This window comes from Nicotiana tabacum, chromosome 18 (assembly GCF_000715075.1).
Source record: "Nicotiana tabacum cultivar K326 chromosome 18, ASM71507v2, whole genome shotgun sequence".
Classification (NCBI taxonomy): Eukaryota; Viridiplantae; Streptophyta; class Magnoliopsida; order Solanales; family Solanaceae; genus Nicotiana; species Nicotiana tabacum.
This window is the reverse complement of record NC_134097.1, coordinates 967464-993576: the sequence shown is the minus strand read 5'-3', so window position 1 is coordinate 993576 and position 26113 is coordinate 967464. Positions and strand designations below refer to the sequence as shown.

General features: G+C 36.5%; 2 protein-coding genes and 1 pseudogene across 3 annotated transcripts; 2 read left to right on the top strand and 1 right to left on the bottom strand.

Moving 5' to 3' along the window:
* The first annotated feature begins 973 nt into the window (after window positions 1-973).
* On the top strand, window positions 974-8385 carry LOC107788125 (dihydrolipoyllysine-residue acetyltransferase component 2 of pyruvate dehydrogenase complex, mitochondrial-like). The gene is made up of 19 exons (XM_016609782.2): window positions 974-1179; window positions 3349-3433; window positions 3605-3690; window positions 3796-3881; window positions 3982-4022; window positions 4388-4443; window positions 4541-4615; window positions 4726-4818; window positions 5383-5619; window positions 5716-5788; window positions 5948-6036; window positions 6226-6311; window positions 6390-6465; window positions 7114-7181; window positions 7266-7332; window positions 7431-7526; window positions 7609-7711; window positions 7787-7882; window positions 7979-8385. Exons 1-19 carry the CDS (start codon window positions 1141-1143, stop codon window positions 8047-8049), a joined length of 1623 nt encoding a protein of 540 aa, XP_016465268.1. The 5' UTR covers window positions 974-1140; the 3' UTR covers window positions 8050-8385.
* Window positions 8386-8653: 268 nt separating this feature from the next.
* On the bottom strand, window positions 8654-10200 carry LOC107788121 (zeatin O-glucosyltransferase-like; annotated as a pseudogene). Its single transcript, XR_012702459.1, has one exon. The product of XR_012702459.1 is annotated as a zeatin O-glucosyltransferase-like (transcript).
* Window positions 10201-22831: 12631 nt separating this feature from the next.
* LOC107788120 (uncharacterized) lies at window positions 22832-26018 on the top strand. Its single transcript, XM_075237598.1, has 3 exons — window positions 22832-23084; window positions 24928-25050; window positions 25132-26018. Exons 1-3 carry the CDS (start codon window positions 22832-22834, stop codon window positions 26016-26018), a joined length of 1263 nt encoding a protein of 420 aa, XP_075093699.1.
* The last annotated feature ends 95 nt before the right edge of the window (window positions 26019-26113 follow it).

Genomic DNA, 26113 nt, shown 5'->3' with positions numbered 1-26113 from the left:
TTAGTTAAAAGTATTTGATTAAAGTATTGCCTTGTTGCATATAAAGTTTGAAATTATAATAGTTTTGATAAGTACAAATGATTCGTTTGGTCAAACTTAGCGATCGGGTGCCGATCACAACTTGTCCAAAATAATGGGCGGAGATAAAAACGAATGTAAATGGAAAGATAAGTGCATTTTCAGAATTTGAGAGGCGTTATATTACCGACCTTAGCCTACCTAATATGGCTATAGCCATTTATTTTAAAAATTGAATTTAAAATATAAAAGAGAAATAGAAAACATATAAAAAGTGAGGTGAGTGGGGGAAGAGTATTAGTGGGCTTTTGGACATAAAAAAAAAGTAATTTTTGAAAATAGTATTTGAAGTTAAGTTGAAAAATGATATTTAAAATTTAAAATTATGTTTGAACATATATTTCACTTGTAAAAATATTGCAGTTTTGTGTGTGCAAAAAAAAAAAAATCAAAAATTTGAAAAAGTAGTCAAAACTACTTTTTGATTATTGAAAAACTCGTTTTCGAAAAATCTCCAGAAATTTACGAAATTTTATGAACAAACACATTTTAAAAAAAAATAAAATTAAATTATGGACAAACGGGTCCTTAGTCATAATATACATACAAAGGTCTATGGTTAGGAGGCATTTTATCCTTAAACTTTAGCAGAATTAACTAAAATAGCCGCTCACACAATAACTTAAACTTAAAATGATCGACAAATACATAATATATGAATAATTTATGTATATATTTGTAGAATCATATATAATTATTGTATAATTTATAGATACTAATTAGAAAAAATAAATAATGAATTTGATTGACTATTCGTAATAATAAACGAAAAAGGTCCAAAATTGACCGTGTGTATCTGCCTAGGATATTTTTGTCTGTACATTAGTGGTTAGTTATTTTTTGCCCCTGCCATTTATAAAACCGGTATATATTTGCCACTGTAATTTGACAAAGATTCACTTTTGCCCTTTTCAATAAAAGAAAGTCACAATATACATACGGCTGCTAAGCTTAGTATTAAGGGGAAGGCTCCTCCATTTTTGTTTGTTGCGCCCAATTCCACACTCCAAAAGCCACCACCACCGAATTAAAGGTGTTCTGGTTTGTGGAACCATTACAATCATGACGTATGCTACTCACGTTCTTCGTCACTCCAAAAAGGTAAGGTGTGATTGTGATTCTTCAGATTTCCTTTTTCTTTTTGTTTATTTCAATTTGAATCCCTAAAATCCGCTTAATTTTGAATCTGATTTACAATTGTAGTATGATCCATATTAGTCCGTGAATTGTTGTGCCGCATTTTAAGTCAATCGAGTTTGGAGTCCGTGCGATTCATTTATATCGATGTTAGGTTGAACGAGGCGCATTTTCATTTGATAATCACAAGCTGGTTGAGCTGCGATTTTTTTGAAGCCAGCTTGCGCGCACATCGGTTATTACACGCTACCTCCCGCAGCAACTCTGTCCATCAAGGCTTAGAGGCAGATGGGAGATTTGAATTTGAGGCCTCATGGTTCTCGTCCCAGTTCATTCGCGACACCCTTGGGTGCGGAAAAAGATCTTTTCTATTTTGTTTTAGTCTTGTAGACTCTTGGCATATGGTTTGGTGCTTGATATTAGTCTATGGTGAAATCTCAAAGCAATTGGCCGAACAATTTTGGAATGCTTGCTAGTATTTAGTTATTTTTTCCAGTCTCTCGCTTTCCCTTTCTAGGTATAAGTATTTCATCCTATGTTGCTTGGACTCTTCAAAATACGTGGCACATCCGTGTTGACACAACGTGGGTGTGGCCGTGGGGTCCATATCAGATTTGGTCAACTTACCTTGGGTGCTTTGACTAAATTTATGACCAAGAAGAATAAATTGATTGGGCATTTGGTTTGATAGATATATATAGTTATAGTTGTATAATTAGGAGAATGCTTTGCTATTACACGAGACATCTTATGAATAAAATATTAGGTGTTCATAAAGAATTAAATTAGTTTTAGTTTAATAGCTTTAGTTAATCGAAATATATACTCCATAATATACATTTATTAGTCGTATCCCAGCACCCATATCCGCACTCGGATCAATACCCCTGTATCCTAAAACTTATGTGATAAAGAATCCGACCTCTATATCCGCACCCGTCCAAGCAACATTGCGGTGTTAAAGAAGAAAAGAAAAGAAAGGGATATACTTTGAATTATATACTTGAGTATAAAATATGAGTCTCAAGGTTTTTGGACTACGGGGTTATGGAGGAGTACTAGAGCTCTATGGAAAAATGTTGTTGAAAATATTGGTTTTGTGGTGGGTGATGGAAGAAGGATTGCTTTTTGGAATGATATTTGGATTAGGCAGGCTCCCTTAAAAGAGTTATTCCCAGTTCTTTTCAGACTCACTGTTTTACTGAATGCTACTTTGGCTATTACTAGAGGGCAGGAGAATGGAATTCAATTTTAAGAGACATGGGGATTGGGAAGAATGGCTGAATTCTTGGAAGTACTTGAACCCTTTAGAGGTTTGACCCAAGGACAAGACAAACTACTCTGGAAAGCTCATAGCAAGGGTATTCTTCACAGTGAACTCTTGTTATAGGCTAATTCTGTTGAAAATCTGTAAGACAAATGCCCAATATAAAAGTGGCATGCTTCACTTGGTTGGTGGCTAGAAAGGCTTGCCTGACACATGAAAATCTACAGAAAAGAAGATTTAATTTGTGCTCAAAGTGTTACCTTTGTGGAGTCAAGTCTGAGAATGCCAGTCTCTTATTGCATTGCCATATTACTGGTCAACTGTGGCAGCTGCTTCTTAACGTGGTGGGACTTAAATGGGCCATGCCTAAAGATACTTGTGACCTGTTAAAGTGCTGAAGCATTGAAGTAAGAAGTACAAATCAGAAGAAGTGGTAGTATACCATCTCTGCATGCATATGGTGGAGTTGGACTATATGGAGAGATAAATGACAAATGCTTCGAACTTCAAAGACAAAGGAAACTCCATTCAGAAGATAAAATGAATTGCTTACTTTTAGTGTAAACAGAATTATGTAAATGAAGCTGAGGCAATGATAGATCCCATGGATCCCTTTAAGATTAGGAAGGGACGCTCCATAGGACTCTCTGTAAATACTTTTGAACAACACCTTCTTGGTGCCTTTTTTTAAAAATAATACACTTACCTTTCTCAGATTTTTTTTTTATATACCTAGAATGCAGGTCATTTCTTTGAAATGCCATCGCCTAATCTACGTCATTTATGCCCTTTGGAACACTCAAATGTGTGTTCAATTATTCCAGAACTTGTTCATCTCATTTTTTTCTGTTTCCGTTGCTTTGCAGATCAGAAGTTCTTCAAATTTATTACGGCATGACTCTGTCCGCTGGTTCAGTAATGGCACGAGGCCTTCTGTGGAGAAGGGAGACGGTAAATTAGTAGATTTAATTATTCTTGTTGATGAATTATCCACGTTATCATATGTTTGTCATTCTGAACATCTAATGGTCACTTATTTTCTTGTTATTGGCTCTCTCATGGTGGTGATGTTTCATTTTTTTCCCTTGTAATCATTGACTCAAATATGTGTGGCTTTTACAGATATTTTAAGGTGCCAGTCTGGTTTCAATAGATGCAACTCAGGTTCAGCAGTCTCCAACAACAGTTGTAGAGCAGTATCTCCCATGGTTGTGACTAAACCTCTATTTCTTTGTTAACCTTCTTTTATAGCTTGCCTTTCCTGCTGGATTTTGAGCAGCAATCAGATTATCTTAACGTGCTTCTAACTGTAGATGTCATGTGTGGCAACATATGGAAATGCTCTGAGAACTGCAATTGCTCCATCCGCCTCCACCGCTAGCATGGCTTTCATGAGAGGGTTTGTTCTCTGGCTTACTTCTTCCCTTAAAAATACTTTTAGAAAATAATTTTTTGATCAGACTCTTGAAGCAGATTCTGATTTGTCTTCTTTGTGTCAGATCACAAGTGCCTTCAGGGAGGTGTTTCTCCACAGCTTCAGGTACTTGTTTTTAGTGTCACTTCGGCTTTTGGCTATTTAACTAGAAAATCTGTTCTCAGGGCATCCTTCAAAATGCTTATAAACCATGCTTTATTTCAATGGGCATTTATCTACTCGCTGCAACTTTAGTCCTATTTTTATCGGTTAAGGTTCATGGGAGGACAACTTCATGTCAATGCACACTAATAGAGTCATTTGCATTGACATTTACCCTATCTTCTGCTTTAGTATTTGTGTCTGTTTTTCGAACTTATTGCCTGAGGCATCCTTCTTATCCTTAGTTGCTTTAATTTGGAAACATGGAACCAAAGTGGGAGAACCCTCAAATTTGGAATCAAATTAATCTGGCGTCTTCTCTATTTTAGATTTTCCTCCACACCAAGAGATTGGTATGCCCTCTCTTTCACCTACAATGACAGAGGTATGTAGCTTCTCTCACTAAAGCTCCTTCGAGCATCGTTATTATTTTCCACTTACGTTTGTCTTAGCGCCTCAGCGGTTCCATACTTGTAATGCAGGGAAATATTGCCAGATGGTTAAAGAAAGAGGGCGATAAAGTTTCTCCTGGTGAAGTGCTATGTGAAGTGGAAACAGTATGATCATTTTAAGCTTCTTTTATCATGATGTTGTTGAGGGAGTTTTCTCCCTTATGTGTCTTAACTTCTGGATTCTGGTATTTATGCTACTCATTCAATCCCTATAGGATAAAGCAACAGTGGAGATGGAGTGCATGGAAGAGGGATATCTAGCTAAGATTCTTCGCGGAGACGGAACAAGCAGTATCAAAGTTGGAGAGGTATTGATGCTTAATCCAATTGATTGAGAGTACCAATTTGGACTGTTTATCTTGGTGTTGGATAATTTAGACCTTAAGCCATGTGGTAAAGGGACTCACTGTCATCTGTATTGTTGAAGGGCTCACCGTTATCTGTATTGTTGAATTTTTCACTTGTTAGTTGAGGATTTGCACTGTGTGGATGTAAAATCTCTACATACTTGTATAGATCTGCATTTATATAGTTGATGCATACACAGCACATTCCACCACAAAGGCTAATTTGGTCCTTCTAGTCCCTTCTTTTGACCTATATTCTAGTTGGTACTTTGTTTCTAGGCTGGTGCTTTGCTGAACCTTTGATATTTTAGCTAATAGCTGAATAGTGAACCTGACAATTCCCTATTTTATGTTGTAATCCATCAGGTCAGTCACAATAAGCTCCTAATCTCATATAGTTGACCCAGCAGAAGTTCTTTCCTCTGTGAATCTTATTGTGCCTTGAGCTACATGCCAAAAAAAGCGACATCATTGTGAGAATCAATCATAATTTTTGTTGTTTGATGAATGTTGGAAATTCTGTAGGTGATTGCTATTACTGTTGAAGAGGAAGATGACATTGCAAAATTTAAAGATTACCAACCTTCAACATTGGATGCTACGCCTTCACCGAAAGCGCCTCCTCCTCCACCTCCTCCCAAAGAAGAGGTTGCCGAGAAACCTGTCACTCCATCAGAGACAAAAGTTTCTAAACCTAGTGCGCCTCCGGCAGATCGCATTTTTGCTAGTCCTCTGGCTAGGAAAATGGCGGAAGATCACAATGTATATTTTCTTCAGTTAAATTTTCTTCGAAAATATGATTCAGGTTAATATGTTTTAGCCTTGAGGTTAATTCTGCATTTGTATGAACATGAGCAGATACCTCTCTCAAACATCAAAGGAACAGGTCCTGAGGGACGTATTGTGAAGGCTGATATTGAAGATTATCTTGGTAACCTTCTTTCTAGTCTGCACATATATACTTATATGCTAGTTGATGTTACTATTGGTTTTATGTCGCTGAACTATCTCCTTTTTTTTGCTGATGGAAAGAAGTTGTTATGTAGTCTTAGAAGAATCAATGATCTTTATTTTTCCCTTGATAATGTAGCTTCTCGAGGAAAGGAAGCCCCTGCAGCAGCTGCCAAGGCTGAGGCATCTCTTGATTACACAGATATTCCTGTTTCACAGATAAGAAAGGTACTATTTACACCTCTAGGGTATGCATCCTCGTGTTCCCAGAATAAGCCAATTTTAGATGCTCGTCCATGTTATCTCCAATTAATCCCTTGTATTAAGTGTTAGCCTGTTAGGTATACTTCTTGTTTACCCACTTCTTTTACAAGCACAAGTTTTGTCCTAATACCAGTTTTGGTGTAATCTGTGCAGGTGACAGCTTCTAGGTTGCTGCTGTCAAAGCAAACCATTCCCCATTACTATTTGACTGTGGATGCATGCGTCGACAAACTTATGGAGTAAGTATTACTTTCATTGTTCAACAGCCAAATTGATTTTTTTTCTGTTATTTATCTTGCCTGTTGCTTGGTCTGCAGATTGAGGAGCCAGCTCAACTCATTGCAAGAGGCTTCGGGAGGAAAGAAGTTATCTGTTAATGATCTTGTAATAAAGGTATGAAATACTCCATTTAGATCCACTGTGCCACCTGACAAGGAAGAAGGAAAAGAGAGCAATGGTCTTGTTATCTCGTCTCAAGGAGTCGATTCTAGCCTTTCTGTATTTCGTGAAGGGTCCAGAAAAGAGAGAAAAAGTCTTGTCAAAACCCAAGAGAGAGACTGCGCATGGACGTCTGTGCCAAAATTTGAGCCGGAATGTCGTAGATTTCTCTCATAAGAAATCTGAATAACTTCTAACTTGCTTTCTTAACTACTGCGCCTTGTCAAAACACAGATATTCCTCGGTCCCATTATATATGATGTTTAGAACTATTTGGAAATCGAACTGATTTTCTTGGCTACATTTTTTCTGGATAATAAATATGTTTAACTGTAAAAAGTTGTAAATTTCTCTTGATAGGCAAAGAAGTTACAATTTTCAGTGATACTTTTAATATAATTTCTAAATATATAAACTTTGCTTATGTTGAAGAAATGGGTGTAAATATGTAAATTTTACACTTATGTTTAGGTCTTTTGACCACTGTTTCGACTTTATTTGGAAAGGAAGGAGTACATAATACGGGGTGTATAAGAGATATTGTCGTCAGTTATTTGTGGTGACCTGTCTCAGAGAGAGATGACCTGGGTAACTTCATTGCAGGCTGCTGCTTTAGCTCTTCGAAAAGTTCCTCAGTGCAACAGTTCATGGACCAATGATTACATTCGCCAGTAAGTGGAATATATGTGCGAGAAGACTTCTGTTGTTGAGATTTGCTATGTATATTAATAGTGCATTCTTTCTTGCAAACACAGGTATCACAACATAAATATCAATGTAGCAGTGCAGACTGACAATGGACTTTACGTTCCTGTTGTCAGGGTTCGTTCTCATCCCAGTCTGCTGCTTATAGTAATTGGATATTTCTTGATTCTTACTACCTGTTATATCTCATCTTAGAAAATCCGCATTGTTGGCAGGATGCTGATAAGAAAGGTTTATCCACTATTGCCGAGGAAGTGAAGAACTTAGCCCAGAAAGCAAAAGAGAACAGCTTAAAACCACAGGATTATGAGGTGTGCATTGCAGTTAAATATCTTCTTTTGCATAGTTGGACAAAAGTATATTTTATTCAACTCTTGTTTCTTTTTTTCACAGGGAGGAACATTCACTGTTAGCAATTTGGGAGGGCCTTTTGGTATAAAACAGTTTTGTGCCATCATTAACCCTCCACAATCAGCCATCCTAGCTGTTGGTTCTGGTAAGTTTGCATCTCATTGAACTGATTTATTTCAGCTGTGATATCTTGTGCTTATCACCACTTGCTCTTAAACAGCTGAGAGAAGGGTGATACCTGGTTCGGGCCAAGACCAGTATAAGTTTGCTAGTATGATGTCTGTAACATTGAGCTGTGATCACCGGGTGATTGATGGTGAGTGACTTTACTGGCTATTAGATAGTTGGTTCTTCATATCCACTTCTTTAAAAAGCAATTCACGATTAACCTTAATAATTTCCTTTTGTCCAGGCGCAATTGGTGCACAATGGCTCAAAGCATTCAAAGGCTACATAGAGAGTCCAGAGTCTATGTTACTGTAGATTGATACTTCTCTTTTTTTTTTTTTTTAGATCCTTTGAATTCTTCACGTTTTTCTCAACAAATGGGATGAGTTTGGATGTATGATAAGTGGGATTATACGTGCCGTGGCCTGATCTTAGTGCTTTGATATAAGCATTTTTATTAGGGAAAGTGGCTGAATAACTTGGGAATAAATGAGGCTGCAAGGCCATGTACCATTGATTTAGGCTTTCCATCGCAGAGTGTTAACTCCAGATTTTGCTCGAGGTCATTGAGTTGATTATCTGTCTGAACTACATGGAATCCTTGCTGGAAATTCATTATATTTTAATAAAATTCACTAATCTGTTAAGTTAGAGATGCTTCAACATGAGGCTGTTGCTTGAATCCATGATTATCTTCTTGATTAACATATGGGTACAGTTCTGTCTGTTTCAATATCGTTTCTTAGAGCTAAGATAAAAACGTATTAACAATTAAATTTAGTGTAGCAAATTCTTTATATCAGCTGGATAAGGAGGTGTCATATTTTTTCATAGAGCAAAGTTGATAATTTGGTTTAGAATTATATTGAAATTGAGGTGTAGTTGATTGACATAAAACATGTTTTTATTTAAGGTAAAAGATAAAAATGTATCTAACTTGACCAAAGAAAAGATGAAAGCTACTCAAATAAAAGACATACATTTTTTCCCCTCAATCTTTGCCACACTAGTGTAATACACAACCAAAAACTAGACAAGTTTAGTGAATCAAAAGCAATCTATCTACTAATATGATCAATAAAGGAATTGAGCTCTAGTTGAGAAACACCTCCTTCATTTCTTGATTGCCAAACTTCTCTCCCCAACTTCTCAGCCCTACTTCTCATCTCCTCCGCTTCTTTAGACACCATCAATCTATTTACAACTTTCTCAATTGTCAATGAGCTAACCAATTCCATTTTGTGAGCTTGTTCTGCCACTTGAATACCAACTTCTAAAATATCAGTTATTAGTGTAGCATTCCAAGGTTGTTCAGAGTGCATTGGCCAAGCTAATATAGGGACTCCCATTGTAATACTTTCCATGCATGAATTCCACCCACAATGGCTCATAAATCCACCAATTGAAGTGTGTCTCAAGATTTCTAACTGTGGTGCCCAATCTGTTACAACCATACCTATTCCTTCCATTCTTTCTTCATACCCTTTTGGTATTCTTGCTTTTCTTGTTTCTCCATCAAAAACATTTCCCTTATCTGCATCTCTCAACACCCACAAAAACTTTTGCTTGCTCCTTTCTAGCCCCATAGCCAATTCTTGAATTTGTTCATCGGTCATTGTAGTCGTTGATCCAAAGAGATGTAAAGAACAGATTTTGGACCTTGTTTATCTAGCCATTCCAAGCTTTTGTACCTGCTTCTTGAATCTTTGCCTGCAACCATTGTTAAATCTGGTAGTATAGGTCCAATCGACCATTGCTTCTTGTTTGCATTCATTTCCAACTTGTTTAACATATCAACATAAGTTCCTTCAATCAATCTGCATGAGTTGAATACATCTCCTGATCTGTAGTGCATAAACTCATACTGATAAGCCATAAAATTCATGATTTCCGAGGAAAAACACCCTTCCATTGATGGTAGATTTTTTGGCATTCCCTCAACTGGAAAAGGTCTTCCAATAGCTTCCCAAAAGCTAAAGAATTGAGTGAAAGCAGAGATGCAATTAAAGGCATAGGACTCTGCATTTGGAATGGAGGAAACATCTTGCACCACAGAAGACATAAGAGGGTCATGTATAACAACAATTCTTTTCACTTTGTTGGAGAATTCATGTAGGAGATTCGAAAACGGTTCATGTAGCTGTTTAGAGGCTTCAAAAGATGGTTGAAGATGTGTTGGAAATTTTGAGGTGGAATTTTGAACAGGAGGAGGTGACTCAAAATCTGGAGTTGGGAGTTCATGAAACTGAATTTTCTGCATATCTTGAAGGTTTCTTGATTTAGCCTGCTGAATGTGAGTTTGGAAGCCAACAAAATGAGTTGGAATTTCATATGAAGAGATCAGACATGAAAATTGTAGCAGCTGGTTAAGATGGCCTTGTGCTGGAAATGGCACTACAAATACAACAACAGATTCCATACTTTTCTTCTTTACTCAGATTTATTTTTTGGGCAAGTTCACTGTCTTATTTGTGTAGATTTTGATTAATAAGGGACCATGTTATACAGAATTTATTAAAGTATCTCTAGATAATATTTCTTGTTTTCCAAGGAAAATGAGGTCAACAAAAGTACATATTTTAAGGTAGTCTAAAGAATAGGATAAGAAAACTGAACTTTGTCAGACTAAGATATGATTTAAAAAACCTGAACTTTACCTCATCATCTATATCATATATAGCAGCTGTTGCTTTATATATTTTATTTGCTTCTCCAGAATTAGACTTCTTGTTATTACAAGATGCGGGAAGCGAGGTTTAGATGGTTCGGACATGTTCAGAGGAGAAGCCCAGATGCTCCGGTACGGAGGTGTGAGCAGCTGGTTGTGGATGGCACGAGAAGAGGTAGAGGGCGACCTAACAAGTATTGGGGAGAGGTGATCAGGCAGGATATGGCGAGGCTTCAGATTTCCGAGGATATGACACTTGATAGGAAGATGTGGAGGTCGAGTATTAGGGTTGTAGGTTAGGAGGTAGTTGAGTCGTGCCTTACTTCGTACCATTGTGGGACTAGCCATGTAGGGTTTTTGTCTAAGATAGCTATTTGTAATGTTGTGACTTACTATTTCGCTTTTCAGTGCATGTCCTATTTACTAGCTATCGCTTTTGCTTTGCATCTTTCTTCTAGATTTTATGGTGTTCCTATTTTTCTTATGATTATTGTGGTGATACTAATATTTACTAATATTGTCTCCCTTTGCTTTGCATCTTTCTTCTAGATTTCATGGTGTTCCTATTTATCTTATGATTGTTGTTGTGATACTAATATTGTCTCCTTTTTGTCATTTTATCTTTTTATTTTTTTGAGCCGAGGGTCTTTCGGAAACAGTCTCTCTACTCCTTCGGTGTAGGGGTAAGGTCTGCGTACATACTACCCTCCCCAGACCCCATTAGTGAGATTTTACTGGGTTGTTGTTATTGTTGTTATTACTTGAATAAAACAAAGTCATTGATGGTATAGTAATATTGTAAGCCAAATTGATGCCAGCACTTTTGTACAATTTAATGGAAAATCAACTCTATTAGACTCATACATCTTCCATTTTTTTAAGAGGTTGGTAAAGTTGTTGTTATGCGATCGGAAGATCACAAATTCGAGTCGTGGAAATAGCTTATTGCAGAAATATAGGGCGAGACTGCGTATAATAGACCATTGTGGTCCGACGTTTTTCCGGACCCTGCGCATAGCGGGAGCTTAGTGCACCAGGCTGTCTTTTATCTTCAAATATACAACTTGAGCAGGAGCAGTTGGTGAGTGCATTGCAAGTTATTTGGAAATGGGACAAACACAAGTAAATTCCATTAATCATAGCAACAAGTGGTTGCTCAAAATTGTGTACAAGGACAATGGACATAGACCTTTTCATCATATAGGGAATCTAAAAGTCTAATATCAAAGTAATGTACAATCTTCAAGTTAAACCAAAAATATAACGACAGGAAAAACATCTAAATCTCAATCAACAGTTGCAGCAACTTTGTTTTTCTGATATACTTGCTACTCCTTTCCAACTAGATTGTCCATAGGATGCATAGAGACGGAGCTCTCCAGCCTTTTCGGTTGAGAATTGTCGTTCTGGTCCTTCTAATTACAAATTTTTCCAATTGGTATTATGTGATAACAATCATCAAGAAGAAACCGAATCATATTTTTTCAAGTCAATTCTCAATGGAAGCAGCAGCTACAAGTATAGGTAGCATGTGTGGGGCTCATATTAAAGAAAAACAAAGAAGAAAATGAGAGGTGCCTAACTTTGTTGAAAAATTCTAGGACTAAATTAACAACAAAACATCTTCTTTGTAGTAGTTGAATGACATATCTTACTATAAATAGAGGTCTCCATTCTTCATTTCAATTACACCAAAATAAGAGAGAAGCAATAGAAGTTAGAGAGAGAAATCCACAGATTGTAGTCTGTGAGATAAATAGTGAGTGTGAGTAATATTGTAGTGAGTATTTTAATTAAAGAGTGTTATTTCTTTCAAGATTGTAGTAATCTCTTGACACTACTAAGTTGTAATATTATAGTGATTATATTGCTCCGATCGGGTATTGTATTTTACCCATTAAAAGAGTTGGTGTCATTGTTACTCTCTTGTGTTGTTATTATTTGTCGTGGATATTATTCCTAGGTGGGATTATTTTTTCCAACAACACGATATCAGAGCCATGACAAATAATAGTACGCTGTCTTTTCAGTGCCCCCGTCTCACAAAAGATAATTATGAGAAATGGTGTCTACGTATGAAAGACATTCTTAGCTCTGAGGATGTGTGAGAAATCGTAGATAGAGGGTATGCAAAACCCGATAATGAGGAAGCTCTGCCTCAAAATAAAAAAGATGTCTTGGCAAAGACAAGGAAGAAGGATCAACAAGCTCTCACGCTCATCCATCAATGTCTCGATGATGCCATGTTCGAGAAGGTGACAGATGCTACCACCTCAAAGAAAGATTGGGAGATTTTACAAAATTCTCTTCAAGGAGTTGACAAGGTGAGGAAGGTAAAACTTCAAACTCTAAGGGCTGATTTTGAAGTTTTAAAAATGAAAGAATCCGAATGTATTTCAGATTATTGTTCAAAAGTGAAGGATGTTGTAAATCAATTAAGAAGATATGGGGAGGACATAAAAGATGTCTGTGTGGTAGAAAAGATCCTTCGCACTTTAACACCTAAATTTAATTCTATGGTGTGTGCTATTGATGAGTCTAAAGATTTAGACTCTATGATGGTAAAGCAATTGGAAGGTTCTTTACAGGCCCATGATGAAAAGATCAAGAGGAGAAAAGAAGTACCATTGGAGCAACTTCTAAAAACTCAGGCATCCTTCAAAGATTATGGAGGTAAAAAGAGCTATCGAGAGAATGGACGGGGATGAGGTCGTGGCAGTCATGGAAGAGGAAGAGGACGTGGCTACTACCAAGAAAATAATAGACAAAGGTATGACAAATTAAAAATTGAGTGTTATAATTGTCATAAATTTGGCCATTACTCTTGGGAATGTCGTAGCAATGTTGAAGAAAAAGCTAACCTTGTTGACAACAAGAAAGAAGAAGTTGAGTCAATGCTACTAATGACACTCAAGGAAGAAGACAAGGATGATTACAGCTCGTGGTATTTGGACAATGGAGCAGGCAATCATATGTGTGGATGCAAAGAGAAGTTTGTGGAGATCAATAAAACGGTGAGAGGTAATGTGTCCTTTGGAGATACCTCAAAGATTCAAATTGAAGGGATAGGTACGATTCTGATCTCCTGTAAAGATGGTAGTCACAAGTTAATTCAAGATGTTTATTATGTCCCAAAATTAAAAAGTAATATTTTGAGTTTGGGCCAACTTCTTGAAAAGGAATACGACATCCACATGAAAAATATGCATTTTTGACTTAGAGATTCAAGTGAAATTCTAATTGCTAAAGTGCATATGGCTAAGAATAGATTATTCTCTCTGAATCTTAAGGCAATTGATGCAAAGTGTTTGAAGGCTAATATGCAAGATGAATCATGGTGTTGGCACATGCGATTTGGGCACTTGAATTTTGAAGAGCTCAAATCAATGGGAGAAAAGAATATGGTGCATGAGATACCATCAATAAGCCATCCCAATCAATTGTGTGAAGCTTATCTTCTTGAAAAATATGCAAGAAGGATTTTTCCAAAGGAGGCCATGTCAAGATCAACCAAGCCGCTTCAGCTTGTTCACACTGATATGTGTGGATCAATCAATTCACCTTCCTTTGGTAAAAGTAAATACTTTCTACTTTTCATTGATGACTTTAGTAGAAAAACTTGGATTTATTTCTTGAACCAAAAATCTGAAGCTTTTTGCTACTTTTAAAAATTTCAAAGTACTTGTAAAAAAAGAAAGTGGCTATGAAATAAAAGCTTTAAGGTCCGATAGAGGAGGCGAATTCACTTCAAAAGAATTTAATGACTTTTGTAAATCTCATGGAATTTGTCGCCCTCTAACGATACCTTATTCACCCCAACAAAATGGAGTTGCAGAGAGAAAGAATCGAACGATTCTTAATATAGCTAGATGTATGTTAAAAGCTAAAAATATGCCCAAGAAATTTTGGTCAGAAGTTGTATCTTGTACAGTTTATTTGAACAAAAGGTCTCCAATAAAGAATGTTAGAGATCAAACCCCTCAAGAAGCATGGAGTGGAAGAAAGCCAAGTGTCAAGCACTTGAAAATCTTTGGGAGCATATCCTATGCTCATGTGCCACATCAAGGAAGAGCGAAGCTTGACGATCGAAGTGTCAAGCATGTATTTATTGGCTATGATACGAGTTCAAAATGATACAAGCTATACAACCCAAGTAGCGGAAAGATGGTGGTAAGTCGAGATGTTGAATTTGATGAAGAATTGGCATGGAACTAGGAAGCTCAGGAAGAAACTTCATATGATTTTCTTCCATACTTTGGTAATGAAGAATAACTAGAGACCGTGAAAACTGTGCAGGATACAACTCCACCTCCTTCTCCAACAAATATTGCATCTCCCTCTTCTCAAGAAAGTTCAAATGAACAACCGCAAAGGACAAGGAGTATTCAAGAGCTCTATGAGGACACAGAAGAAGTTACTAATTTTGATTTTTTATATTGTCTCTTTGCTGATAGTGAACCAATGAACTTTGATGAAGCTGTTGAAGACAAAAGGTGGAGACAAGCTATGCAAGAGGAGATCGAGTCAATAGAGAAGAACGACACTTGGGAGTTAACAACACTTCCCAAGGGTCATCGAGCAATTGGAGTTAAATGAGTATACAAGGCAAAGAAGAATGTTGATAGCGATGTGGAGAGATACAAGGCACGACTTATGGCTAAAGGCTACAAGAAAAGGCAAGGCATTGACTATGAAGAAGTCTATGCACATGTTGCCCGCATGGAGATAATTCGTTTGCTTATCTCTTTAACGGCGCAAATGAAGTGGAAGATCCATCAACTAGATGTCAAGTAAGCCTTTTTGAATGGCTATCTTGAAGAAGAAGTCTATGTTGAACAACCATTGGGCTTTGTGGTAAAAAATCATGAAAATAAAGTGTTGTGGTTGAAGAAAGCTTTATATGGATTAAAGCAAGCCCCACGAGTATGGAATAGTTGCATCGAAAAGTAGTTTCAAGACAATGGATTTACTCATTGTCTCCATGAATATGCTCTTTAACTTAAAGTTCATACTAATGGAGTTATGTTACTTGTTTGTCTTTATGTTGATGATCTTATTTTCATGGGTAATAACCCAAGTTTGTTTGAAGCTTTTAAGAAAGATATGTCTCGTGAGTTCGAGATGACAGATGTAGGGCTCATGTCATACTACTTGGGCCTAGAAGTGAAGCAGATAGAGGATAGAATTTTCATCTCTCAAGAAAGCTATATAAAAGAGATCTTGAAGAAGTTCAACATGCTCGATTGCAACCCCGTGAACACACCGATGGAGAGTGGGACAAAATTGTCCAAGTTTGATGAAGGAGAAAATGTGGATCCCACATTTTTTAAAAGTCTTATGGGAAGTTCGAGGTACTTGACTTGTACCAGGCCAGATATACTCTTTGCAGTTGGAGTAGTAATCCACTTCATTGAAGCTCCTACCTTCACCCATTTGAAGGTCACTGGAAGAATTCTTCGATACCTAAAAGGTACGATTGACTTTGGGTTATTTTAATCTTCTTCTAATGATTTCAACCTTATGGGATTTTGTGATAGTGATTATGCGGGAAATATTGATGATAGAAAAAGCACAACTGGCTTTGTATTTTTCTTGGGTGATTCTGTTATTTCTTAGAGTTCAAAGAAACGGTCCATAGTTACTCTCTCGACTTGTGAAGCCGAATATATAGCAGCAACATCATGTACATGTCATGATATTTGGCTAAGAAGATTATTGAAGGAGATCAATCTGCCACAAATTGAAGCCACAGAGATTTGTATTGATAACAAATCTGCACAGGCACTCGCCAAGAATCTGGTGTATCATGATCGAAGCAAGCATATAGATACAAGATATCACTTCATCAGAAAGTGCATTGCCAAGAAGGAAGTCAAGCTCAAATATGTGAAGTCTCATGATCAGGCTGCAAATATCTTTACAAAACCTCTTAAGTTTGAGGATTTTCAGAGATTGAATGAAAAAGAAAAATCAAAATTAAGGAAGAGATTTGTGGGGCTCATATTAAAGAAAAACAAAGAAGAAAATGGGAGGTGCCTAACTTTGTTGACAAATTTGTTGAAGAAAATGGGAGGTGCCTAACTTTATTGACAACTTTGTTGAAGAAAATGAGAGGTGCCTAACTTTGTTAAAAAATTATAGGACTAAATCAACAACAAAACATCTTCTTTGTAGTAGTTGAATGGCATCTCTTACTATAAATAGAGGCATCCATTCTTCATTTCAATTACACCAAAATAAGAGAGAAGCAATAGAAGTTAGAGAGAGTAATCCACATATTGTAGTGTGTAAGATAAATAGTGAGTGTGAGTAATATTGTAGTGGGATATTTTAATTAAAAAATATTATTTCTTTCAAGATTGTAGTAGTCTCTTGACACTACTAAGTTGTAATATTATAATAGTTATATTGCTTTGCTCGAGTGTATTTTACCCATTAAAAGAGTTAGTGTCGTTGTTACTCTCTTGCGTTATTATTATTTATCGGGGATATTATTCCTGGGCGGGATTATTTTTTACAACAGCATGCGCGAAAACCTGTTTTTCATGATTTTTTTTTGATAAGGTAACATGTTGTATGTATTAAACACAAGACGAGCATGTGGGTGATGTGGCGCATGCTTTAGCGCCCTGATGTTGTACTAAGGATGCCGCCTAACTCCTAAGTAAGATGAACTTTTCAACCATGCTGCATCTAACCTCACGTTGTAAATGTGTCTTAAGCAACCTTTAACAATGTTATGAGTAAGTTGCACTATTATTAAGTTGATTCTTGACGTGTCCAACAAAAATATCTTTAGCATCACAATGTTAGTCACACTAACTGTCATTTTTCGTGTGATAAATCAATCTTGTTCATCAACTATGCAAAGTTCTCACCAAAAGTTTCAGCTGTCAAATGGTGTGACCACAAATTACTTTTGGCCTCCTTTCTGACACAATCACACACTTAGATTTTCGGTTCATTTATTTCTGTGTGTATTATAGAGTTTGGACTTGACGTCCTCTTTCTTTCCTTCACCTTTTATTGTTCTTTGACATAGTAGTTTAATCAAATATAGATAATTACGATTAATGCTTGTCCGTTTTGAGAAAGTTTTTTTTTGTACAAGGCTAGTTTGAGAAAGATAATATATTCCACAATTCTTTTTCTTTATATTCTCATCTCAGAACAAACAATCATAAAAGCCAATGAACTCATCTAACTCTCAAGAACTTCAAGTCCTACAAGTTCGAAAAGTCAAGTAGTACACAAAGCATAGATAATGAATGATGCAGCAATTCTACCCAAGCTTTGGTAGATACAGTTCCCCATACTTGTACTGGTAGTAGGTAGTTGCAGGTATGACGTGGAATAGCGGAGGAGCGTGCAACTGCACACCACCATTATTAAAATAACAAATAAGAAGACATGTTTTGAGGTATTGACTTTGAGAATAAAAGAGCATGATGAGTAGATTTCTAACTTGACAGAAAACAAAATGTAAGATTATTTACGAAAAAACTCTAACTAAGTTCGGAGCTAGTGGAGAATGTAGCCTTAGTGCTACGGGTTTAACCGAACCCAATATTTTTGACACGAAACATAAATATATACATGAAAGTAACAAAATTTCAACAAATATTAGATTCTGAATTCACAATTCTAAAAGTACAGTGAGTTAAGTGCTAATTACTTCAAAAGTCGAAAGTGTTGAACTGTCGTCTTGTATGGCTGCAAGGATTGAGTTATCATATGGTAGAAGAAACTTTGAAACAATGGCAGCATAAATGAACAAAGCAAAGGAAATGGAACCAAATGCAAGAAATGCCCACCCTTGACATTTTGAGCCATATTCATAAATAGAAGAGAATGCCATTTGATTTTCTTGTTATAATATCTGCAAATTTTCAGCCCGCAAAGTTGCTTTTTGGGGTCATTTCCAATCAACAAAGAAGGAAAAGTTCATATCTTTAATTGGGAATTCAAAAAAAGAGGCAAATATTATATATGAAAGAACATAAAGAGAGAACTAAAGTTGTTAACTGTTGAGATTAGAGCAAATTGTTAGTAGTATTTTAGTAGCAATATTAGTAGTAGTATTAATCCATTCTTTTATTCTTTGCTCATTCTTTGTATTGGGCCTCGAGGCCCACTTTGTATTTATTTAGCAGAGTAGTAGTTGTAGTTTAGAGTTTGGGCCAGACAGGTCATATATGTAGACAAGCTCACATGTGTTGTAGACGAATAATAATTTTCATTTCATTCTTAGCAGTAATAAGAAAAGCCCTAATTCTCTCTCTCTCTCTCTCAACCTTTCTAACCCTAACCATGGAATCTTCAATTTCTGCTTCGAATCTTAGTTTTAACATGGTATCAGAGCTAAGATCCAATTAGAGCTCGTGATTTTCTCTCGTCCGATCTTACCCTCGAGGTTTTTCGTTGGAGTTTTTCGTTCCTGATTCTATTCGCTGTGGTTGACTAATTTTGATGGAATTTTCTAGTTTTTCAGTCAAATTTTGCATTTTGCTGCTGATTCCTCTCACATTCTACTTTGTCTCATCGAAAGCTCTGGATTTCCTCATCTGATTTTGGTTTTCATCAAATTCAAGCCAAATCTAGGTTTTGGTGGTCGTGATTTTATTAGTGGATTATCGAGTTTTCTCCAATAAACAAGGCTGTTGTTCCTTCCAGTTCGCAAAGGAATTTGGTAACTTTACTTTTCTGTAGATTGCATGCATAGTATATGCTGATATTCCTTTCTTTATATTTAGAGAAAATGCCAGACGACAATTCATCTATCCCTACCCCTATCATGTCTACTTCTAGACCTGCATCTTCTCGTTCTGCTTTCCATGAGGATGACTATACCCATCCTTGTCATCCTTTGTATGTCCATCCTTCTGATGTACTAGGAACCTCTTTAGTTTCAGTGCCATTTGATGGCACTGGTTATGAGAGCTGGAGACACACTATTTTAGTGGCCCTTTCTGTCAGAAACAAACTTGACTTTGTCAATGGAGTCTCTGTTAAACCCCCTGATGCCTCTCCCCTGGCGAGACAGTGGCAGAGATGCAATGATCTAGTAGTTTTGTAGTTAATCAACTCCCTGTCTAAGGACATAGCTCGTAGTGTTGAGTACTCTAAGTTTTCTAAGGACATTTGGGGGAGTTGGAAGAGAGATATGGTCAGGATGATGCTGTCAGAATTTTTGAACTCAAAAAGGAATTAGCCCATATCTCACAAGGGTCTCTTGACATTGCAATCCTACTTCAATAAAATCAAGCAACTCTGGGATGAGATTGATGCCTTATCAGTCACTAGAGTTAGGACTTGTAGTAATTGTGGTGCCAAGTCTGATTATCAAAATGATGAGGATGTCCAAAAAGTCTACCAGTTTCTGATAGGTTTAAATGATACATTACATACAGACTAGGAGCAACATTTTCTGATTAAACCCTTTCCCTCTGTTAGCACTGTGTACAACATCTAATGGTTATAAGGTCAGTTCACCTTGTAGGATCATTGACTTTATTTCCTAACTTCACAATTCATCATGTCCTCTATGTTCCTTCTTTTCAATACAATTTAATTTTTGTACATAAGTTATTAAACTAATTCAATGGGATTGTCTTGTTTACCAGAACTCTTTGTGCTATACAGATCCCTTCACTGAAGATGCTTCTGGTTCTTGGTAAACTGGATCATAATCTCTACAAGCTTATTCTGCCTCTTGTTTCTTCTACTACTTCTTCTGTCATTCCTAATTCTTCCGTTTCTTCTTTTGTTATGCATGATGTCTGTGTTTTTCATGTTGAGATTAGTGTAAATGTAACTATTGTTGGTTCTGATAAGAGACATGTACATGCTGATGCAAATTTGAACAATTTTAATAAAATGGATATTGTTTGGCACTATAGACTTGGGCACATTTCATTTTCTATAATGAAACATATTCCTGCACTTGCCTTACATCTTTCTCCCAAACAGTCATTTTCTTGCCCAGTTCGTCCCTTAGCAAGGCAAATCAAACTGACATTCCCTGATAGCAACATACAAACTACAAAGCCTTTTCAGTTACTACATATTGATACTTGGGGTCCTTATCATTCTCCCACTTATAATGGATCAAAGTATTTGTTGATCATCGTAGATGATTTCTCCAGAGCCACTTGGACCTACTTAATGGGTGCCAAAAGTAATGCATTTGACCTCTTAAAAGCCTTCATAGCTATGACTGAAACACACTTCCAGTTAAAGGTTCAAACTGTAAGGAGTGATAATACTCTAGAATTAGGATCAAGCATTGTTAGTTCTGCATACTTCTCTGAAAAAGGGATCATACATCAAACATCATGTCCTCGCACCCCACAACAGAATGGGGTTGTAGAAAGAAAGCACATGCATCTCTTAGAAACTGCTAGTGCCCTTCTATTTCAGTCTGGACTCCCCATTAGATTCCGGGGAGATTGCATTCTCACTGCCACATATTTGATAAATAGGTTCCCTTCCAATTTGTTAAAAGACAAAAGTCCCTATGAAATCCTCTACAACAAACTTCCTGTTTACTCCAATCTTAGAGCTTTTGGGTGTCTATGCTACTCTACTGTCCCAAAACCTCATAGAGACAAACTTCAACCAATGGCTACCCCCTGTGTCTTCTCAGGATATCCCTTTGTAAAGAAAGGATACAAATTGTATGATTTGAAATACAGAACTTGTTTTGTTTCCAGAGATGTTATCTTTTATAAACATAAAATCCTTTTTATTCAAACAACATCAAGGCACTCTCTCATGCGCAATATACCTTTTTCTACTAGTTTCAACCATTCTCCTCAGTCTGTTTTTTTAGCCTACTCCATCATACCATGCTTCTCCTGATTTGCCCCCATCCACTACTGATTCTTCTCCACATATTTTCCCACTGCTGCCCTGCCTTCTCCTTTTCCTTCATTGCCATCTGAGTCCACTTCTTCCCCTATTTCTAGTGAAGCAGTTCATGTGGTTAGAAATTCTTCCAGACCTCATAACTCTCCTTCCTATCTCCAAAACTATGTCTTCCACTTTCCTTCACAAGGACTTAAGTCTGCTAACTCCACTTCCGTTTCTACTTTTGATGAGAATAATGTTTTTGAGCATAACACTTACTCGCAAGCAGCCTCCAGTCCTGAGTGGTAGGATGCCATGAAAAAGAAATTTGAGGCCTTAGAGCCCAATGACACTTGGGACATTGTTCAGCTACCATTAGGTAAGAAGCCCATTGGTTGTAAATGGGGCGTATAAGGTCAAATACAAAGCTGATGGGACTATAAAAAGATACAAGGCTAGACTTGTGGTTAGGGGGGACACTCAGGTTAAAGGGATAGATTTTCATGAAACCTTTCACCTGTTGTAAAGATGTATACTATTAAAACCTTAATTGTTGTAGCAGTTAAAAAGAAATGGCCATTGTTTCAATTAGATGTCAACAATGCTTTTCTACATGGGGATTTGGATGAGGAGGTCTTCATGAAACTTCCACCTGCCTTGCGTATTTCTTTCTCTTCTTCTTCAGCCCATCTAGTTTGCAAGCTCAAAAAATCATTATATGGGATAAGGCAAGCTTCTAGACAGTGGTATGCCAAGTTGTCAAATGCTTTGTATTCTAGGGCTTATGTGCATTTCTTGAATGATTATTCTCTCTTTACTTGGGGTTCTGGAAAGTTTTTTGTCATTTTGGTGGTGTATGTGGATGATATAATCATCACTGGGACTGATTTAGCTGAAGTATCTGCTGTGAAAGATTTTCTCCATGATCAATTTAAAATTAAGGATTTAGGCAATCTCAATTACTTCTTGGGGATTGAGGTGCTGCATAGTGAGTCTTGGGTTTTACTTCATCAAAAGAAGTTCATTCATGACCTTCTCAAGGAGTTCCATTCTTCTGATTGCTCATATGTGGTCTGCCCACTTGAGATGCATGAGAAACTAAAGGCCACTGAAGGTGATATGTTGCCTAACCCTGAGAGTTACACGTGTATGATTGGGAAGCTGAATTTTCTCACTCACACCAGGCCTGGCATCTCCTTTGCAGTACAACACTTAAGTCAGTTCATGCATCAGCCATGCCTTCCTCACATGCAAACAGCTCTGCATCTGCTTAGAAACCTTAAACCTCTGATTTTGGTATATTTCTCAATGATTCTCCTGATTTTTTTCGAGTGTTTATTGTGACAGTGATTGGAGGGCCTGTCCAGATAGTAGGAAGTTTGTGTCTGGATTTTGTATCTTGTTGGGAGGAAGTTTAGTAGGCTGGAAATCAAAGAAGCAATATGTAGTTTTCTTATCCTCTGCAAAGGCAGAATACAGGTCGATGAGCAAAGCTATTGCTGAAATTACATGGGTGTCCCGACTTCTTTCTGATCTTGGTATTCAAGTTTTGAGACCAGAGTCAACCTATTGTTGCTCAGTATGGTAGATATACATATTGCCAAGAATCCAGTTTTTCACGAGCACACTAAACATATCGAACTTGATTGCCATTTCGTCAGAAGCAAGCTCAATGAAGGCCTGATTCAATTGCTTCATACCTCCATTGCAAATCAATTTGCTGATATGTTTACTAAGCCCTTGACATGGGTTGTTCATCATGTCCATCTTCGCAAGTTGGGGGGTTCTCTCACCCTCCAATTTGTCAGTAGGGGTGTTGAGATTAGTGCAAATGGTTAGTAGTATTTTAGTAGCAGTATTAGTAGTAGTATTAATCCATTCTTTTATTCTTTGCTCACTCTTTGTATTGGGCCTTGAAGCCCACTTTGTATTTATTCAGCAGAGTTGTAGTTGTAGTTTAGAATTTGAGTCAGACGGGTCATATATATAGACAAGCCCACATGTGTTGTAGACGAATAATAATTTTTATTTCATTCTTAGCAGTAATAAGAAAAGCCCCAATTCTCTCTCTCTGAACATTTTTAACCCTAGCCATGAAATCTTCAATTTCTACTTCGAATCTTAGTTTTAACACTAACTTGGTGATTTGAGCATCAAGAAGGAAAAAACTCTCATCTTTAAAATATCACGTTATGTGAAAGAACAAGTGTAGCAATATATGCGAGGTGACAAATATATACGTGAGTGCCATAGTTTATTCATGTTTGGGGGTAGGTTTTAGGTTTGTTTATGCCTTGTTTGGTTATGTGTTCTTCTAGATTTGTGCTTTGTTTGTTTATATGATTAGGTGAGCCTATTTTTATTTATGCTAAAGATCAATTTTAGGCTTATAACATCCTTATTTGGCATGATAACAACTCCAAAGGGAAAAAGAAGAATACTTGACAAAAAGAAAGAAAAAAAAAGGCTCTAAGCTCAAATTGGGATCCATAAATTCAGGAAAGTATTACATGACATATTGAAATAACTCACCTCATAATATATATGATTAATGTATTCCATTTGAAAGAAAGACGAAATGAGTTAGAAGAAAAATCTGTGTTGTGAGTGAGAGAAAGATCGACATTAGAGGCGGATGCAGTGTGTTTGTTATGGGTTCAATTGAACCCATAACTTTCGACGCTGAGTAGAAATTTATGTGTAAAAATTCATTAAAATTATAAAAATAATAGATTTGAACCCATAACTTTAAAAATATAATGGGTTCAATGTTAAAAATCTTAAAAGTTGAACCCATAGAGTTTAAATCCTGGATCCGCCTCTAATCAACATTTATGAGGGATCAGAAAAAAATAGGAGAAGGGACAAATACCAAAGTTGCATGCAAATCCGACTTATAGGTCTGCCATCTTATTTGTTTAATACGTCCTATAGCAAATGCGACTTATAGGCGGGGGCAGAGCTACAGTTGTGGGTGCGGGTTCAGGCGAACCCAGTGACTTTTTCTAGAACCTTGTATTTGTATTAAAAAATTTACTAGATTTATATAAATATATACTGCCGAACCCAGTAACAAAATGGGGCTAGGTTCAATGGTAAGGGCTGTAAGTTCGTTGGGAAAGATGGGGGTTCGATTCCCGCTGAAAGCGATATTTTATTTCGTTGCTTTTTTACATTTTCTTAACAAATCACAAACTAAACGACGACGTTTTCTTCTAATAAACATAAGAACGTTTTTCCTCTGAACTTTCCTCTAAACAGAGACTAAACTAACATTTTTTCTTTTAATAAATAAACATAAAAACGTTTTCTTTCTAATAAACAAAAGCACAGAAGCCTTCAAACTCCAACGACAAATATTTTCTTCCAATTCCCAAATCAAAAAAGCTAGGGTTCATGTTAAAGGTACAACTACACATGCATTACAAAAAGCAATATATTCCTTGATTTTACAACATTTATTGAGTTCATCTCTAATACGGGGACAAGGGTATGCTGGAGCTAGTAACATGCAAGGAGAAATCAATGATCTTAAAACTTTGATTCTGAAAGATAATCCTTCGGCATATTGCATACATTGCTTTGCTCATCAGTTGCAATTGACTCTTGTAACTGTTGCAAATAAACACAAGGATGTAAATAATTTTTTCTTGCTAATGTTTTGAATGTTGTTGGAGGTTTTTATAAGCGTACGGAGATGCTTAGAGATGATCAAGCTGAAAAATTAGATGAATTATTAGTGCTTGGTGAAGTTCATACATGTAGTGGATTAAATCAAGAACTTGGGTTTCAAAGACCAGGTGATACCCGTTAGGGATCTCACTTTAAGACATTGCGTAACTTTATTTCTTTATTCTCATCAATTGTTCATATACTTGGAGTTCTTGCAAATGAGGGTTCAAATTATCAGGAGAAAGCATTGGCAAAAAGTCTAGTGGAAGATATAAGATCTTATGAGTTCGTGTGTATATTACATTTGATGCTAAAACTATTGGCAATTACATATGATTTGAATATGGCCTTACAAAGAAAAGATCAAGATATTGTTAGTGCAATGAAACTTGTTGATTTCGCAAAGAGGCAATTGCAAATAATGAGGGAATCTAAATGGAATTCTTTAATAGAAAACGTCTCTTCGTTTTGTGATAAGAATGGTATTGTAATCCCAAAAATGGATGAGAAGTATGCACTTGGAAAGTCGAAGCGTAAAAGCTCAACTGTTACATATTCCCATCATTTGTACGTAGAGGTTTTTTGTGCTGCTATTGATTTGCAACTTTCGGAGCTTAACAACCGTTTTAGTGAAGTGAATATTGATCTGCTTCTTGGTATGGCTAGTTTGAGTCCCGATGATTTTTTTACAAATTATAATAAAAACAAGATTATGAAACTTGCTACATATTATCCAAATGAGTTCACTGCTTCTAAGCTTGAAGATCTTAGTTGTGAGCTTGATAACTATATTGGCTATGTGCGAGAAATGGACAATGCATTATCTAACTTAAAAGGGCTTGGTGATATGCCGAAGACATTGGTTAAAACAAATATTCACAAGACACAGGGACTTGTTTATTTGCTTGTAAAGCTGAGTTTGATATTACGTGTGGCTACTGCAACGGTCGAAAGAGCTTTTTCTTCAATGAAGTTTATTAAAATTGATTTGCGAAGCATGATTGGTGATGACTTTTTGAGTGATTGTTTAGTTTGTTATATAGAGGATGGAGTATTTGGAAGTGTATCTAATGATGCGATCATTGATCGTTTTTAAAACATGACAAGTTATCGAGTACAATTGAAATGATAATGTTTATATTCATATATTGTGCTTGTCTTTTGTTACTTTTTGAATATATATTAAATATC

Bases quoted from the DNA above. Each gene is read 5' to 3' on its own strand.
- LOC107788125 (XM_016609782.2), top strand. From the start codon at position 1,141: ATGACGTATGCTACTCACGTTCTTCGTCACTCCAAAAAG. The intron at 5,620-5,715 runs GTATATTTTCTT...GAACATGAGCAG, and splicing joins AAATGGCGGAAGATCACAAT to ATACCTCTCTCAAACATCAA. The intron at 5,789-5,947 runs GTAACCTTCTTT...TTGATAATGTAG, and splicing joins TGATATTGAAGATTATCTTG to CTTCTCGAGGAAAGGAAGCC.
- LOC107788120 (XM_075237598.1), top strand. From the start codon at position 22,832: ATGGTAGATATACATATTGCCAAGAATCCAGTTTTTCACGAGCACACT. The intron at 23,085-24,927 runs GTTAGTAGTATT...ATGTTGTTGGAG, and splicing joins TGTTGAGATTAGTGCAAATG to GTTTTTATAAGCGTACGGAG. The intron at 25,051-25,131 runs GTGATACCCGTT...ATATACTTGGAG, and splicing joins ACTTGGGTTTCAAAGACCAG to TTCTTGCAAATGAGGGTTCA.